The sequence below is a fragment of the Aplysia californica genome, unplaced genomic scaffold (genome assembly GCF_000002075.1).
Source record: "Aplysia californica isolate F4 #8 unplaced genomic scaffold, AplCal3.0 scaffold00031, whole genome shotgun sequence".
Classification (NCBI taxonomy): domain Eukaryota; kingdom Metazoa; phylum Mollusca; class Gastropoda; order Aplysiida; family Aplysiidae; genus Aplysia; species Aplysia californica.
Window position 1 is genome coordinate 1,452,876 of NW_004797301.1, and position 18,769 is coordinate 1,471,644.

Consider the following 18,769-nt stretch of genomic DNA (forward strand, 5'->3'; position numbering starts at 1 on the left):
TCTTCTTCTTCTTCTTCTTCTTCTTCTTCTTCTTCTTCTTCTTCTTCTTCTTCATTGCCAAGGTCGTCAAAACAAATAAATTAAATGAAGTAGTCAGCATGTACTGAATAGTATAAAGGCACTGCACGTAGTCTACCATTTTGTCTTCTTTTATTGTTCAGATGAGAAAGTATTTTTGATTTGTTTTGCTATATTTTTGCCTCTTGGAAATTATTGAAAAGGCCAGTTCCTACACCACTGGAGAACTTGCGTCTTGTGGAGTAGCGGTTAGGCGCTTCCTGTAGCACACAGGAGATCCGAGTTCAATTCCCGGTTGGCGAAACATTTTTATTATCGAATATCCTGACAGGCAGAGTCAGAATAACAGTTAGAAAATAACAGCTATATATATATATATATATATATATATGTTGTTCAAATACGTGAAATATTTTTGTGCTATATATGACCGAGGTTAATCAGCGGGTTCTGAATATAAATCAGGAGTTAACATGAGGCATAAATTGTGTCATGACATCGAGGAATCAGGCGCTCGCGTTAATTTTTGGGCATTTGGAGTTATTGTAATCTATATTAAAGCTTGTTTGTCTTGCTCTTGATGGAATTGATGGTAAAAGTACCCATCTATCTTGGAAAGAAGTCAGGATATCTGTCAACTCGTGTCAGGGCTAGAATTAGTGAGGAAATGGCCGCCAAAGTTTGGTACCTTCTAAAGCTTGGAGTCACTGGAAACTGCAAATATGCACTTTCTGTGCTTTTGGGTTTCCCCTGTTTGTTGTTATTGTTTTGTTTTTTTTAAAGCAAAATCCAAACAGAAATATGTTTTCATATAAACCTAAAGGGTGTTGATCAAGGAAAAAAAAAAGGTAAGTAGCGGCTGTTTCTTCAAGTTCTTATTTTGACGAGAGTCTGATTTCACCACGATACCTCACTATTAAATAGTATAAAGAGAGGCAAACTTTTGTGTCTTCTCCTTTTTTAAAATACCGGTACACGTCTTCATATCCCCCCCCCCCCCCCCCCCCACACCTCAACCTACCGACACAACTTAGATAATGTAGGAAGCAGGCTTCTGACCCTGCCTGACTGTCAAGCCAAACCCGGGCTGAGAGATACAAGATCTCGCCAGAAAGACCGATATTCAATAAAAATACATAATATAATTTCATTTTACCCCACTTGGGAATTGAATTGGAGTCTCTTGAGTGCGACGACGAAACGCCTGACAGCCACACCACCGACGCCTGTGAGATTTTTCTCATCATTTAAATTTGTGAGGCGTCATGGTGAAATCATGCGCTCGTCAAAATAATTAAATCTTAAAAAAAAAAACCCAGAATTTTCCCGCCGGTTTAGTAATTTGATTGAATTTTTGTTTCTTCGTTCAAAACCTTTTATGACCATTTAAAAACACATATCGGAATGGATTTTTACAGAAAAACACTATTGAAAGAGAGAGAGAGAGAGAGAGAGAGAGAGAGAGAGAGAGAGAGAGAGAGAGAAAGAGAAAGAGAGAGAGAGAGACAGACGAGGCACAAATGTAAGATTTCACTTTTCAAGGACTCTCACGCTATGAAAATCATCAAACTTGGATAGCCATTCTCTCGCTTCTTTTGCCTCTAAAACCTGGTGACCCCCTCACCTTTAAGGAGGTTTTTTTTTGGGGGGGGGGTACACCTAAGCACTATCTCGCTCAATAGTTGACCAAATAGTTCCATATATCCCACATATAAGAAGCATTGTAAGTAGTTTTAGTTAAAATCGGCCATCAAATTTGAAAAACAAAAGTTTTGTTTCCATGGATACGGCGGCCATATTAGATTTGGTTGACTTGTCTTACGTAATGAATACCGCACTTGTCGTTCTTGGAAAGGGAATGTCTTTTTTGTATGCATGTTAACAAACATTAGATCAAAGACTTTGTCTGTTGTTTTTTTTTTTAAACGAATTAAAACATGCAAGGACTCTCACGCTATGAAAATCATCAAACTTGGATAGCCATTCTCTCGCTACTTTTGCCTCTAAAACCTGGTGACCCCCTCACCTTTAAGGAGGTTTTGGGGGGGGGGGGGGTACACCTAAGCACTATCTCGCTCAATAGTTGACCAAATAGTTCCATATATCCCACATATAAGAAGCATTGTAAGTAGTTTTAGTTAAAATCGGCCATCAAATTTGAAAAACAAAAGTTTTGTTTCCATGGATACGGCGGCCATATTAGATTTGGTTGACTTGTCTTACGTAATGAATACCGCACTTGTCGTTCTTGGAAAGGGAATGTCTTTTTTGTATGCATGTTAACAAACATTAGATCAAAGACTTTGTCTGTTGTTTTTTTTTTAAAACGAATTAAAACATTTTTATGAATTTTTTCCTGAGGTAGGGCCTTGTATTCAAGTTTGCAAAAAAACCAACCCCCCCCCCCCCCCCCCCAAAAAAAAAAAAACACACAAAAAAAAAACACGTGAAAATCCACACTCTAGATCTAGACAAAACCAACAAAATCCTATTCCATATATAAAAAAATTCAACAGACAGATTTTTAGTATTACATCTTTTCTTCATTCTGTGAAAATTTCATGAAGACTGAATGAAAAATGGTGGAGTTATTTTTAAAAAGTATAGAGAAAAATCACGTTTTGAGAAAACTGCTGATAAAGAAAAATAAAATATTGACTTTGTGAGGAAATGGTGATGACAGACATGCCCGTAAGGAAAGAAATAAGATTTTTGGGGGGTTCTTATTAGGGCTGGATTCTGCTCGGTTAATCGAAGGCTTGTAAAGCAGCGGAAGTCTTGCGCTAGAGTCTTGCGAGCAGGCTTGTGGTTTGATTTGCCTCCCGCTTGCTACCGGAGGGAACTTCCGGTGAGTTGTGACTCGCGGACAGTCCTGCTGTACTGTGTCGTGACGTCGCGAACTCTCGTGGCAGTGGGCTCAGTACATATTATAGATTCTCTGGTTATTTGCGTTGAGAGGCTTACACCAAAAGTGCAAGATCGGTTGTTGTTTTTTTCATAGTTCGGTTGTAAAAAACAAAAAGCTCTATTCAATGCACTTAAAAATTAATATTGGATCGGCTATTCTTATGATGTTAAGGCCTGTTTATTTTTAATGTGCACGAGCCAAGCGCTTCATCGTCGCACGCAAAAGACCTCAGTTCGATTCCCGTATGGGGAGAAATTTTTACTGAGAACCTCCGTCTTTCTGCTGGAGCGTTGTTCCCTCTCAGCCCAGATTGGCCCTGACATTGGGTTGAAGTAGGCCTAGCCCGTCTCGTAAATGTTCTGTATTATGTCACTGTGAGTGTAACACATCGACAAAATAGGTTACATACATACGATACAAAAGCCAATCACAACGACCCCTGGAGTTCTCCATTCTGGGGTAATCTAAGTCTACTTATTCTTATTATTATCAGAAACCTAGGTCTCTGTTACTACAATACCACGCTCCCTCTCACTTATCCATTCGCTTAGCTGATCAACGGCGGGAAGTTAAAAATAACTTCAGCTCTCTACGCCTTGCACCAAAACAAGCCCAGCCTGTCCCTTCCTCCACTGTTCAAAGTTCACACAGCGCACAGTACTGTCTTGCTGTTTAAAACATCGGACTGTCTTGTCGCCATCAAGACGGTCCTACGCCATCGAGCCCGTGCCGCTCGCTCGGTGTATCGAGACAGTACAAGTCAGCAGGTCAGGTTTGGAGCTTGTCCTGAGGCAAATCTGTAAGCCTAGCGCAAATCAGTACTGTGTGAATTGTGGGGCCTGTGGCAGCGGACGGGACTTGAGGCTTGCGCAGGCCTCGATTAATCGAATAAACTACAGCGTCACGCCGCGCAGTTGACTCTGTGGGCGAGATCTCTCACTCTCCCCCTCTCTCTTTTTCTGACGTAAGTGGCTTCGCGGATTGCAAGCAGGGTGGGGATGATGAGGGGGCCTGACACGAGTGGCTTCGCGGATTGCTAGTTGCTGTGGACTTGAAGTTTAGACTAGACCAAGGAGGTTACAGTTTGCGCTAGACTCAACTTATCATGCTGGTGATTTGATTTGATGATTTGACCTACTGATTTGAAGCTTGTGACTTGAACTAGGGGCTTGTGAGCACGAGCAGGTTTGCTACCGGGGTACAGCCCTAGTTCTTATGCGATAAAATAGTTGTAGGAGAGGTTGAGGAAGCTAAAAATGTCTACAACTCAGTTTCCATGATTTTTAGCTGAATAGGGACGTTGGGGGTGTAGCGCCCCCCCCTCCCCGGGCCACCTTAATCGCAAATATCTCGACTTCTATTCCAGATAGGTGGGTAGTTACTTTTTTCACCGAAAGCAAGACAAGTGAACAAGCTTTAATAGTAATAATAGTATACCAATGACTCCATATACCACAAAACTGACGAACGCCTAATGTCACCACGCTGTGACACATTTTCATACTTTCTTTTTAGCACGGCTCGTAGTTATTATTATTATTATTATTATTATCATTATTATTATTATTATTATTATTATTTCAATATCTTTCTTCTTCAAATCTCCCCAGCTCGGGTGATGGCTGTTTTCAACTTTGGTACAACATGTACGGAGCGGGTATTGGCGCCCTAAACGTGTATCTGATGCCGTCTGACGGTCCCTTGAAAAGTCTCGTTTCCTTGGAGGGAGAACAGGGCAGGGATTGGCGTATGCTGTCTGTGAACATTAGCAGCACCGATTTCCGTGTAAGTGGACAGGAGGAGGAGGAGATGGTGAAGAAGAAGAAGAAGAAGAAGAAGAAGAAGAAGAAGAAGAAGAAGAAGAAGAAGAAGAAGAAGAAGAAGAAGAAGAAGAAGAAGAAGAAGAAGAAGAAGAAGAAGAGGAAAAAGAAGAAGAAGACCGCCACCCACACTGCCCCTACCACCTCCCCTTTCTCTCTCTCTCTTTATATATATATATATATATATATATATATATATATATATATATATATATATATATATATATATATATATATATATATATATATAGTTTTAAAAAGGTTTTACAGCACTCGTAACTGCATAAGGTCATATGAGCGCAAAGGGGTGGATGTCAACAGAGAAGTCCAAACGGAGAATCAGGCTTACTATGCTCACCTGTTTAGACTCAACAACACAAAGTCTGCTTCGACTATCAAGGCACCTCAGAAATAGCAGTTCACAAGAGAGTGACAAACATACAAATGACGTAGAGGTAAAATGACGATAGTAAGTTATTAAGGATGAGGAAAGAAAAAGCAGCAGTTCCTCCTATGTTGCTTCGACACAGTATGAGCATGCCATTGATAAATCAGCCCATTAACAATGTTACTGTTCATGACCTTGCAATGATAACCCTGGTTCGAATCCCAGACTAGGTGTACTTGTACTTGGATTGTTTTGTGGGGTCTACCAGAATGAAAGTTCTGAAATGCAATACATGGTCAACCTTTCAATATGTCAGTGAATTCTGGACAATCACTAAAGACAGTGAAAATAAAATAGAAGCAACAGAAATGTGGTTTCTTAGGAGACTACTGAGAATATCGAGAAAGGAAAAAAAATCAAATGAGGTAGTAGGCCTACTTGAGGAAGCCCACGTGGGACGTAAAATATAACCAGGAAAAGACAAATTCAGGTTTTGGGACACCTGAATAGACATAAAGGTCTTGAACATCTAGCTCTCACGAGGCAGGGGTAGGCCCAGAGAAACCTACTTAAAGAACCTAAACAAATGGGTAACGGGGAAAATTCAGGATAATGTAGCTTTTTTGAGAGCATCCGAGCAAATGAATGAAAGCAGAACCATGATCGCCGTTGTCTGCCGAAAATCTGGCACTGGACGATGATGAAACTGGCTGTAAGGCTAAGTTTGATTTTTTACTGTATCATTAACACATGTATTGCTTATATAATAATTATTGCAATCTGGCATGAATGTCATGAACTCACAGCTATTCTCCTCTGTCAGCTTTTTATGATTTGCTTTGGGAAGAAGAAATATCTTGTTAGTTTGTAGCGTTTTGCCGAAAATTCGGAAATGTTTCTGGCTCTGGGTGTTCTAGCTTGTGCTGGGGGTAATACTGTCCCTGTCGTTTTAAGCAAGAGAGATTGTGAAATTATGCAAACTGAGCCCAAAATTGTGAAATGTTGTGATTCTATTAATTTTAACAAAGAATGATAATGAAAAATAATCAGAAATTATGCACACACAAAAAAAGGATCAAATTTTGCAAAATTATTCGGTGTGCATAAAACCACGAGGACAGGTATTGATAATATAGATTGTAGAGCGCATTGAGCTCATTGCTTTTTAGGGGAGAGGGGTTAGCGAATAATAATAATAGAAATAATAATAATAAAAATAATATTAATTAATTAATTAATAATAATAAGAAGAAGAAGAATGATAATAATAATAGTAATGATAAAAATTGATAATAATAATAACAATGACAATATAATTTCACTATTATTCTTGCTGTTTTTCTTCTTCTTCTTCTTCTTCTTCATCTTCTTCTTCTTCTTCTTCTTGCCGTCGTTGTTGTTGTTATTATTATATCATTACTATTACTATTATTATTATTATTATAGTATTATTATTATTATTATAATTATTATTATTATAATAATAATTATTATTAATTTTGTAACTCTATTATTTCTAGATCGTTCTGGAAGGCGTCAGAGGGAAGTCGTTCATGGGCGACATTGCTGTGGATGACGTCCGTTTAACGGACAGGCCTTGCGGAGATCCCCAGCTTGTGGGCTAAGTTTTAAAAAAAACAAACAAGAAAAAAAAAAGTGGGATTACCACTCACTCGGCTTTATCGAATGTGCATAATCGTAACTAACTCATTCGATTTTGTTGAATGTGCATAATTGCAAATCAATAATAATACATTTAATTATATTCGCTTTTGTCGAGTGTGCTCAATAAAGCCACTTTCTTCTGAGTTCAATCCAGCTTGTTTCCAGCAGATTCGTTTGCCCAGGGTTATTTTTTCCCCTCTGGTGTAGCATGCCTCTTTTGGAAACTTTTGTTTATTTGTTTGAATAAGGTAAAACATATTGACACAGGGCGCTCCGAAGTTAGTATCATTCAGGGCTACGCCAGCGGATGGCTGTGGTTCAATCCCATGGTGGGCGTTCTTGTACTCGAGTCGTTTTGCCGAGTATTCAAGATAAGACCCCAACCTCTAATTGGCTGGGTCCTTTTGAGATGGACATTTACGTAATTACGTTCAGAAGTCCCGCTTCTTAGATAAGCCAAGAGGCGTTAAACCCTTACACTTTATACATCGACACAAGAATCGGCATAACATAAAGCGCATGGAAAAGAGCTAGCCAAGTAGACAATTATAGTCCATTATGGATCACGTTGTCCTAAAAAAAAAGAAAAAAAAAGAGAACGTTCATCTCAATGTATTATTATCTTTTCCGAACGTATTGCGCCTTTTTATGTAGCTAAAGCATTTTGTGGACGGTCGCATGGCGCTATTGGATGGTCCTCTTCTTTTCTTTCCCTCGCTGTTGTCTCTGTCTGTCCATCTTACTCTAACTTTTTTCCCTGCACTGCACCCAATGGCCGTTATCGTGTTGGTTTGCTTCTCTTTACTCAAAGAGAAGCTAAGTGGTTTCAAATCCGGTTATTTAAAAAAAAGAAAGAAAAACCAACGGTAACTCAAGAGAAAATAAAATCCCTGATGTTGTCTTCTTCTTGATCTCTGTATGAAAACTATCGATTAGCCAAAATGCTCTCATTTCTAAAACCAAAAATAATTTTGTGGGTCATATCGTCTAATTCTTCACGGTTTCACCACAGAGTTGCTATACTGTATAATCTCGCCTTTTGATGTACGATCAAAGAACTAAACACCAAAGAGTTTATAGCTACCACAATCAATTTACCTCGGGGTAGTTAGAGTGAGTCAATTTTTGTTATTGCAGAATCGATACACATGCGAAGTATTGAACTAAAGACAATTTTAGCTTCATGATAGGCATGAAACGTGTTATTATCGGCGGAATGAATTGGTAGGCGCGGTAAACAACAACTCAACAAGTGCGTGTTGTGCTTTAAAAAATGTAAGTGTTTTTTACATCTCCATTGACACAATTTTGATCATTTAGGAGGCTAGCGTCTGACCCTGCTTGTCAACTGGGTACAGATGCCTGCCCGGCCCAACTATCGGGCTCAGAGGGGTACCGAGATACAGTACCCCCCCCCCCCCCCCCCCCCGTTGGACCACCATCCCTGCCTACCTCCAGGTTAGGCCAATATACGAAAAGGAACGCTGCCTCTATACATATATAGTATTTTTGCCTTCACACCGCCATCCGCCAACTGTCTTACCCCGCCATACCGCCAGCGAACTGAACGCCAGAGGTACACACTGCACATAGCGCACAACACCCACTGGTTTGCTACTTGGTAATCTTTCGCCCACGAAGAAGACATAGAAATAGAGAGAGGAGATTCCTGGCCCGGAATCCATGTGCTTGTACATGTATTTCACCAAGAAAAAGACACTTTTCAAACACAGATTGCACAGCAGAATCATGTTCCTTGACATTGGGCAGTTGGGGCTATACAATAGAAAAACCCCATAGAACCACCATCATGCCCGTCCCAAGAGTGGCGGTATAACGAGGTTTGGTTGCACTTGATAAAAATTCTCCCCACTCGGGAATCCAACTTGGGTCTCCTGCGTATGACGGTGAAGTGCCTAACTACTACACCACAGACACCAGTGCGTTGTATGTGCTTTGAGGTAATGTACACAGTAGAATGATTTTTATTGCTTTTCTTGATAGAAAAACATCCCAGAATCGGATCACAGTTAATACGTTTGTGTATAAATTGTGTGTCAAGTTTGAGGCATAAACGTCTGTCCCGCAACATGGCAAAAATCCAAGATGGCCGCCACAGAGACCAACTTTTCAATAAAACAAAAACAAAAATTCCGTCATAATTCATCTAATTAGTTGACAATTAACCTATATCACCTTTAAAAATTCAAAGAAAGTCAAACCCCTAAAATTTTCCTCGTATCATGTACATCTCCCGTTAATATGATCATCATCACCATTGCCTTTCTCACTCTGGATCAGGGTACAGGCCACAAACAAACTCTTTCCACCATTCCTTATCCTGGGCCAGGCCAGCCTCTTGATGCTATTCCATGTCTTACCATACCACCTATCTGTACATCAGTTAATAAACATCATAGTGAGTAGCATTTCAGGTGTAGCACAAGACAGAAATCTTGTTCTTGTGATGCAGTTACGGAAAGATGTTAGAAAACATTACACAACGCCCAGCATTACTTCGGGCCTTCCTGGAGAAACTATGTCATACAGAAATCTAATTGAACACATACAATTTTCGTCTATCAGTTCTATCAAAATACATATATTATAACATATTACATGTACATATATTATATTATATATATATATATATATATATATATATATATATATATATATATATATATATATATATATATATATGTCATATACACACACACACACACACACATATATATATATATATATATATATATATATATATATATATATATATATATATATATATATATATATATATATATATATATGAGGCATCGTGGTGATTTCATGCGCTCGTCAAAATCATGAAATCAAAGAAATCTGCATTTTTTGGGCCAGTTTGGAATATCTTTTCTCAAATTTTTGTTCTTTTGCTCAATATCTTGTTAGATTCAAACACTTTAATGAGTGGATTTGATAGGAAAACTTTGATAAAAGGCACAATATATTTAAATTTGCAGTTTCCAAGGACTTTTAAAGCTATGGAAGTCACCAAACTTTGGCGGCCATTTTCTCTTTTATTTTACCTCTGAAAACATGTGGTGTAGCCAATATTGTCATACTCTGGTGTACGCAAAAGAAGTGTGTTTTATTCTTGCCGGAGAAGAATTTTTTTTCTTAAGTCAACATAGGCCTACATCTTTATCTGCCTGATGGGACATTGTACCCCTCTTTAAGGGGGGGGGGGGGGGGGGGGGGGCTACACCTGAAGGCTATCTCGCTTATTATTAGACCAAATTTTACCAAATTTCACACATATAACAAGCATACTAAGGAGTCTTAAAATTCGCAATCATATTTGAGAAAAAGTTTCGTTTCCATGGATACGGTGGCCATATTGGATTTTGTTGACATGTCTTACGTAATGAATACCACACTTATCACTTATGGAAATTAATTGGGTTTTTTTGCATGCGTGTTCACAAACATTAGATCTAAAAATTTGTCTCTTGTTTTTTTCCTAAACGAATTAGAACATTTTTAATGAATTTTTTCCTGAGGTAGCATTCAAGTTTGCAAAAAATCCGTGAAAATCCACACTCCAGACACCATCAACAAAAATCTATTCCATATATCAAAAATTCAACTGACAAATTTTTAGTACTACATCTTCTCTTCATTCTGTGAAAATTTCATGAAGATTGGATGAAAAATGGTGGAGTTATTCAAAAAAGTATAGAGAAGAGTTGCGTTTTTGAGAAAACGGCCAATAAAGAAAAATAAAATACTGACTTTATGAGGAAATGGTGGTGACAAACATGCCCGGTATGGGAAAAAAATACGGTTTTTGAGGGTTCTTATGCGATGAAATAATTGTAGGAGAGGCTGAGGAAGCTAATAATGCCTACAACTCAAATTCCATAATTTTGGGCCGAATTTGGACTTTGGGGGTGTAGCCCCCCCCCCCCCCCCCCCACCTTAATAATCTAAATTGTGTCGACGAGGGTGCAAAGCATCAGTCACAAATAGCAGCCCAATGTGTGGGAGAATCGATTTCTTTGAGACAAAAACAGCGACAGCACTGACAAAACAAAACAAAACTAAAACAGAGAGACAGAGACATCCCAAAAATTGTAAGCATTTTACCCTTCCATCGACACAATTTAGATCATGTAAGAGACAAACTGCTTCAACCTTGCCTGGGATACAGCATACAAGTTAGTTTAGCTTAGTATGGGGTTTTACAGCGCTCGCATCTGCATAAGGTCATATGAGCGCGCGAAACAAGTTGTTTTTTTCTCAACAGCTCACTGCTCGGCCTGATTCTGGTCAATATTTCTAATCAAAATTTTAAAAAATCGAGTGTAAATAGATTTAAAATTTAAAACAACTTTCTAAATAACACTTTTAAATTTCAAATAATCTATTTTATAACTTCCCATAAAGGCCAATGGCCTTCATAAAATCTAAAATTCCGTTGGGAATAACGACGGAAAAAATATCTTGCAATTTTTTGCCTTTAAAGTATTTTCTTCGGGTCTCTCCGAAGTTTAGACATTCGGTTAAAATGTGTCTAATGGTAAAATCTGTGTCGCATCCGACACAGAACGGTTTCTCATCTCCCTGAAGGAGGTATTTGTACAAACTTTCGTACATACAAGCACGTAACTTCCTCATCAATGAATCAAACTCACACCTTCGGTATACAACAGTCAGCGAAGAGTCTAACTGTTACACTAAAGATGCTGGGTTATTGAGAGAGATGTGGTAGAATGTAATAAGACCTGATACACGAACATAATACACTCGTTTTATTTTGTAAGAGAAGAGAATCACATTGACACAATAATGGTCACTTAGTCATAGTGCACGGAAAAAGTAAGACAGAGAGAAAGAAACAACAGAGGGAGAGTTAAAAGGAGGAATGACTTAAAAGAGGCACCCTACAACAAGTACCCCGAAACACAAAATATGAGTAATAAGAAAATACCCCGAAATGAACATTACATTCTTCAGCAGTCTGGGATTCTTTGGAAAATATAAACAATAAGTGGCTGTCTTCCTATATTACATGTATTACCCCTCGCCTCTTCTCATAAACTTTAAAGCACAATACAGCATAAAAACCCCCCAACAAAAAACATGCACAAACAAAACTGAACATAACATTGCTGTTGTAATGATAGCCATTCCATCAGAAAATCACACCAATGATGTTACGCTCAAATCATGTACCTGGAAGAAAAAGGTTAACTTTTAATTTTGTTTTAATAACTATTTCTCAGATCTACCTGCGGGTCCTGAATACAGACCAGGAGTTAGTGTGCACTATAAATAAACAGTATAAAATACTAAAATTAATAGCAAAAAAGCACTCTGGGCTACCTTATGTGTCTTCTTTCATCATTTAAATCAAATCAGCACACCTTCCCTCCCCCTCTTGAAAAACTTTCCAGATACCAGATACATGGAGAGCATAAGACCATTGCTATCAATATTTTGTGCTCTTGGTATTCATACATGCATGATATATTCTACAAAGTCATAAAACAATTCTATAAATGTAAATTGTTAAATACAAATAGGATTGTATACCAGGAGAAGCTTCTATAAATGTTGAAGTCAAGCATTTTATAGCCAATGTATTCTGTAAGAACAAACTGGTGCAATCTCATTTCTAAAAATGTCCAAAGCACCCTAATTGTTTTGTGTAAGAAAAGAGAAGCACATCTACACAATGATGGTCATGTAGTACTGGGAAAATTAATCATAGACAGACAGAAACGGTAATTACAGGGAAAGAAGAGAAGACAGACCAACCAATGGCGCCTTCTAACCACCCAAAGCACCCAATTAAGGAAGAAAACAGCCAGAGAAGGGCAGAAGCAACAGAAAAGCCACTGACTTAAAATATGCTGTGAGAGGTGAAATTTGTTTTGATTGAGCTGTAAAGATGTATTCATAATTCTGATATAGTAACTGCCACAATATAAGAAGTCCCTAAAATAAGGACCAAGACGCGATAACCAGTCAGATTCCTTCCTGCATTGCAAACATGTATAAAGAACCTGGTGATAAAGTGCTCACTTTTACTGTATTTGCTAGTCTAAAGCTTTTTGGCCCTCATAAAAAAATATCTTACATCGACTTGATCACTTGATGCCTGACCTATACACAGTATGACACAGTAGATAGGTCGTACACAGGAGACTCGAAATCACGCATCTATCGAACTGTGCCTGCGGTCCCATTTTTTGTTGTTGTCTACTTTATCTTCGTACAATATCCCTCGAACTACGGATCCCTTGAACTACCGAGGCCGATCCTGACAAATTCAAGCTACCTGTGTTGTACTGTATATACATACAGTCTCCTTTAGAGGATTTTAAGAGACAAGTAAAGACTTCGATCCAGGGAGCAGTAGAAAAGTTAAAAAGTTATTCAGCTGTAGGCATTCAGGTAAAAAAAAAATCAGTTCTCAATGACTACAGCCTAGAAGGAAAATCAAAGGCAAAGATTATAAGTCACTGATTAGCATGAATAACTTGTACAGTGATCAACGATGTCATGGTTTTTATTTGAGATTATGGAAGAAAAAAAAATCTTACATACACAGCTGCAAGTTTTGTATAAAGGTTGTCAGTCTACAAAGGTTGGGACGATACATAAACGGACCGATACAATAAAAGGCAGTTGATAAACATGGACAAATTCCATCTACCTGCTGGTCATGAGCGAATCTTATTTTTAATGGACACAGGGTGCAGGAAGCGAGTGAACTAAGATGGAGCGAGTGAACTGAGAGGCAGCCTACCAACAATAATATGATCAACATTTTTCCTTAAAATGTAGGTATTTTACGGCTAAATTGCCCCAATTTAGATAATATAGGAGGCATGCTTTGACACTGCCTATTAAGGCCAACCCAGGTGGAGAGGGGTACAACATCCTAGCAGAAAGGCCGATGTACTCAATAAAAGTTCTTCCCACTCGAGAATCAAACTCAGGTCTCCTGCATATGAAAGTAGAGTGCCTATCCGCTATACCATACACACCGGTACAATATTATGATCAATCAAAACACAGAGAGAGCAACTGACAAAATACTATGTGAAATCTGGTCTCTCTTTACGAGGAGAGGGGTATGGTATGTGTTCCACACTCAAGAAAAGCCTTGGGGGAGTTGGAATAGGTGACAAAAGCAAAAAGAAGAATGGTCAAACTCCCTCGAAACTGCTCTAACAACTACCTGCCTAAGACAGTCACCAGTACAAATGACCACCTCCCACTTTCCCCCTTGCGTTTTGTTCTATATATCACAATGACACTGTCCTGGAAGACTACCAGTCTAATTCTAAGATGACCAGACTTCTCCTTGACGATTGGAATAAAATTCAACAGTACTGACAAAATAGATCAAAATATGACTAATAACTGTTTCTTCTTGGTTTTGAAATATCATTCACTGCATTAGGCTTACTTGTTTTCTCATACTCAATGGTTGTGTTCATGTTTTAGTAAAATGTTTTACATCACTTGCAACACAATTAGGTCATATATATATATAAGTGCGGAAGAGTAGAGATCTTACAAGAGAGTAACGAACACAGAAAAACAAGTAGGAGAGTTAAGGACGAGAGCTGTTTGATAGGAAAGAAGAAACAAACCACACCAAAGTACCTGTCAGGCACCCACTACTCAATGATTGTCTGACACAAAAGAACAGAAACATAATAACCAAAAAAGAGACATGGGACCATAAAAAGCACCAAACAAACCAAGCTAAAACTTAAATAATATTGTATCAAAAACATTAAAAAAACATTAGGTAAAAACAAGTTTTCAAAGAAACATTCAACACATTATGTAATATACATAAATTATGCGTGATATATATGCATATTTTTAGATTGTCATGGCACTAGAGGAAATCAAGAACTAACATTTTATGATTTGTAGGAAGCATTGAAAGTAGGAAAGAAAGGTTCTAAAAATTAAATGCTTGTATTTTTATGCCCCCATTGAAACAATTAGAATTAGACGGATCATTTTGGACACAGGCTTCTGATCCTGCCTGTCAGGGTCCACCTGGGCTGACAGAGATACAACATCCCAGCAGAAAGACCAAAATGCTTGATACAAATTTTCTCCATGAGTCTCTTGCATGTTACAGTGAAGCACCTTACCACTACACCACAGACTTTTTAGTTTTAGTTAGTTTTACAGCACTTGCAACACAAAAAAGTCATATAAGAGCCAAAGATCAGAGGTGTAACAAGAGAGTAACAAACACAAAAAAAGGAGGAGGAGAGAGAAGGACGATAGCTTTTGGTAGGAAAGGAGGAGCAAGCCACACCAGAGCATCCGCCAACCACACACACACCACAGACTTTGGATTGAAAGAAGGAATGTAAACTCTTGTATAATATATCTCAACAATACAAACACCCCTCTCCCCCCAAACCCCCCCCCCAAAATTACCCCAAACAAACAACAAGAAAATACAAAATTGATATATACATTTTAAATGGCATAACACCCACTTTTGATACATTTCCCCATTACAATAGACAAGGAGCATACTGCAGGAGCATACACCTTTTGCATTTATTATTTAAGTAGGCTACCGTAGATAAATCCTGAAATAATATAAATTGCCAGGAAATATAAATATTGCTATGGCTTTTTGCTATAAGCATGCACGATAATGCGAAGATAGGGAAAAAGTAGGTTACAAAGACAGTGTTCGTTATATTAGTCACTGGTTCTTACATGTACCGGTATTCAAATCTCAGACAGTAAGATTGAGTGAGAGAGAGCGCTTTTAGTTTTAGTAAGAGTTTTACGGCACTTGCAACACAATAAGGTCATATTAAGTGACGAAGATTAGAGGTGTTACAAGAGAGTAACAAACACAAAAAAAAGCATGAGAGATAAGGACGATAGATGTTTGATAGGAAAGAAGGAGCAAACCACACCAGAGCACCCGCCAACCACCCACAGAGAGAGTGCGAGTGTGTGTGATTAAGAGAGAGTGAGAGATAGTGTGTGTGTGTGAGAAAGAGAGAGAGAGAGAGAGGGGGGGGGGGGGGCAAAAGGTAGAGAGAGAAAGAGAGGGAAAGAAAGAGAGGTAAAGAAAGAAAAATAGAGAAATAGAAAGAGAAAAAAGAAAGAGACAGTGAGAGTGAGGGAAAGAACGCAAGCAATAAGCAAGAAAACAAGCTCAAAACATGATTAACGACACATCAACAGTTCTATAATAACAGGGAAGTTTGCACATATGCAATATTATGCTTAAAAAGCTCTGCCATACAACAAACAGAATATCATATATCTTTACAAAATCATGTGACCAAAAAATAGATACACCATTAGTCCCTAAGGCACTTTGAAAATTGTACCTATAAAAAACTGAAGAAACTTGCACCCAGGCAACGTGAAAAAAGTGGAACAAAAACTTCAAAAATGTCACCAGAAAGTTGAATTTCAGTACAGAATAATGTTGTTTTTGGCATTTCCGAGGATAACAAAGTATTCAATTAATTTTTCCTTCTGAAAAAATTCCTATCAATTTATTTAAAAAATGACATCAACTGGAACATGCCATTTTACGACAATTTCAGTCTCGAATTTGGTTCATTTGGATGAACACAGAACATATTTTTTTCAAAACTTTAATAACTTTTTTCCCGCACCACATAAACTATTGATTTGATCCTGTCATTCTTTTTGCTTATACTGGGTACAACTTTACTACAGTACACTTGTAAGAATGTGAGGATAAGAACAACTATGAAATTTATTTGCTCTTTGTTGTTGTCAATCCAGTATTCTTTGAGCATGCTAAAAAAGGTGGAGGTGTTCACAAGTTGTTCTTTTTCGCTTTTTTCCCACTAGCCCCATACCAGTTTTTTCCAAGATTTTGGGGCTGTGACATTACAGAGATACTCTAAGATAACAAGAAAATAGAAAAAAATTTTCATGCAGGTATCCTGTCAGTTTTATTCAATCTTCGCGTAAAAAAAGGGGAGACCTTTACACTCTAAAGAAAGAGGTGTTTATCCTAAATTGGTGTATACATGTGGCGTATTAGAGTATTTGTTTCCAGCGCGACTTTTGCAGGATTTTTCTGAGGTGTCTGCTCCTTTGATCAGAGAGTAATAGCGATCTCGGATGAGAAAAGCTGCTCTCTTAGGCTGTCTCTGGCGAGTCAGTAAACCTTTCTTATTGCCCACAACTCGTTTGACTCCTGATGAGAAAAAAGTACAGATAAACTTTTCCGTTATAAACATCAAGTTAAATGGCATTGAAAGAGATGGCATTACTCTTAAAAAAGACAAAAAGAAAACCATCTGCCCCTTCCAACACCTCAGTCTTGCCATAAAAGCAAATAAGAAATGCAGTCAAAAAGGCTATTAAGACCACTTGTAAAGGAAAATCACCTGTGCAAACAGCCACTTAATTTGTATTTCCTCCCTTGGGTATTGTGTTTCTTTTTCTTCATTATAATGACACCGTGTAAGACAGCCATTTTTCTCCTCTACAAATGTGGCGGACTTACACAATTTCTACTGTAATTATAACCATTTTCCATCCCTAAAAAAAATCCCCCCCCAAAAATAATGACTTTGGCCATTAATCTCTCCTCCCCCCCCCCCCCCCGCACACACACACACACACACTTTCCTTTTCTGCCTGCCACAAGCATGAACTCTATCGCAGAACTTAACATAGGAAGTACTTCTTCACTCTATAGGAGGTAGTGTCTATCCTAAATAGGTGTATACATGAGGAGCATCAGAGTGTTTGCTACCCGTGCGACTTTTGCACGATTTTTCAGAGGTGTCTGCTCCTTTGATCAGAGAGTAATAGCGATCTCGGATGAGAAAAGCTGCTCTCTTAGGCTGTCTCTGGCGAGTCAGTAAACCTTTCTTATTGCCCACAACTCGCGTGACTCCTGAGAAAAAAAAAGTAAAGACGAGCTTTTCTATTATAAACATCAAGTTAAAAGGCTTAAAAAAACGATAACTTACTCTTTAAAAAGCACATTTCCTCTGTCCCCCACCCCCTTTCCTCACTACCCAAAAAAGCAGGGTGAGTTGCATAAAATCTCATGGAGGCTCCTGTCTCAGAATTACAAAGTTCTATCTGCTCGGTACTTAATAGTTGTAAAGCGCATAGAGCATGCTCTTGAGCATGGATATGTGCTATGTAAATGAATTATTATTATTATTAGTCATTAGAAATTTTATCTAAATAATTTTGAGTTTCACAACATGTCAAGCTTTTTTCAATGCAAATCTTTTAAGTTTCGTAAGAGTTTTAAGGCACTTGCAACACAATAAAGTCATATAAGTGCCGAAGATTAGAGGTGTTACAAGAGAGTAACAAACACAAAATAGGAGGAGAGATAACGGCGATAGATGTTTGATAGGAAAGAAGGAGCAAACCACACCAGAGCACCTGCCAATCACCCACTGCAATTCTTTGAATATCCTGATAACGACTGCGAATAATTGTATGATTTTGATAGAGTAGGTAGAACATATCGTTTCTGACCTCATGGTCTTTGCAAAATAAAACGGCCAAAGTAACTCAAAACGGTCTAAAATGTCAGACAGAGCAATGTAATTATATGGTAGCGAGGTCTCAAAGGGTTCACCAAACGTCATTAACACAATAGGGAAAATGGACGAGCAAGGACAAGTCATCATTCCTCTCAGTCTCATCCTGTGTTGTCGGCACATTGGCAAAGTTGTTTATCATCTGGGCCATTTGAGGAGGGAATTTAGGGAGGAAGGGAGGGGGCAGAGGAAAAGAGAGAAGGAGAGAGAAAGAGATAGAGAAGGAGAAGGAGAGAGAGAAAGAGAGAGAGAGAGAGAAAATGAAAGAGAAAGACAAAGAGACACACACAGACAGAGAGAGAGAAAGAGAGAAAGAGAGGGAGAGAGAGAGAGAGAGAGAGAGAGAGAGAGAGAGAGAGAGAGA

The 18,769-nt window shown here is 38.3% G+C and overlaps 2 protein-coding genes across 3 annotated transcripts in view; one reads left to right on the forward strand and one right to left on the reverse strand.

Moving 5' to 3' along the window:
- Positions 1-6,948, forward strand: part of LOC101860949 (MAM and LDL-receptor class A domain-containing protein 1) — a 20,648-nt gene extending 13,700 nt beyond the window's left edge. Inside the window, exons 5-6 of the mRNA XM_005091541.3 lie at positions 4,537-4,711; positions 6,655-6,948. Of these exons, the coding sequence (XP_005091598.2) occupies positions 4,537-4,711; positions 6,655-6,759 (280 nt within the window). The 3' untranslated portion in view covers positions 6,760-6,948. The remainder of the gene's footprint in view (positions 1-4,536; positions 4,712-6,654) is intronic.
- Positions 6,949-16,757: 9,809 nt separating this feature from the next.
- LOC101856316 (beta-glucuronidase) overlaps positions 16,758-18,769 on the reverse strand; it is a 20,606-nt gene continuing 18,594 nt past the window's right edge. The window contains exon 12 of one of the 2 annotated variants that reach the window (XM_005091521.3): positions 16,758-17,738. In XM_005091521.3, the coding sequence (XP_005091578.1) occupies positions 17,548-17,738 (191 nt within the window). In that variant the 3' untranslated portion in view covers positions 16,758-17,547. The remainder of the gene's footprint in view (positions 17,739-18,769) is intronic. The other variant, XM_005091522.3, reaches the window with a different exon arrangement.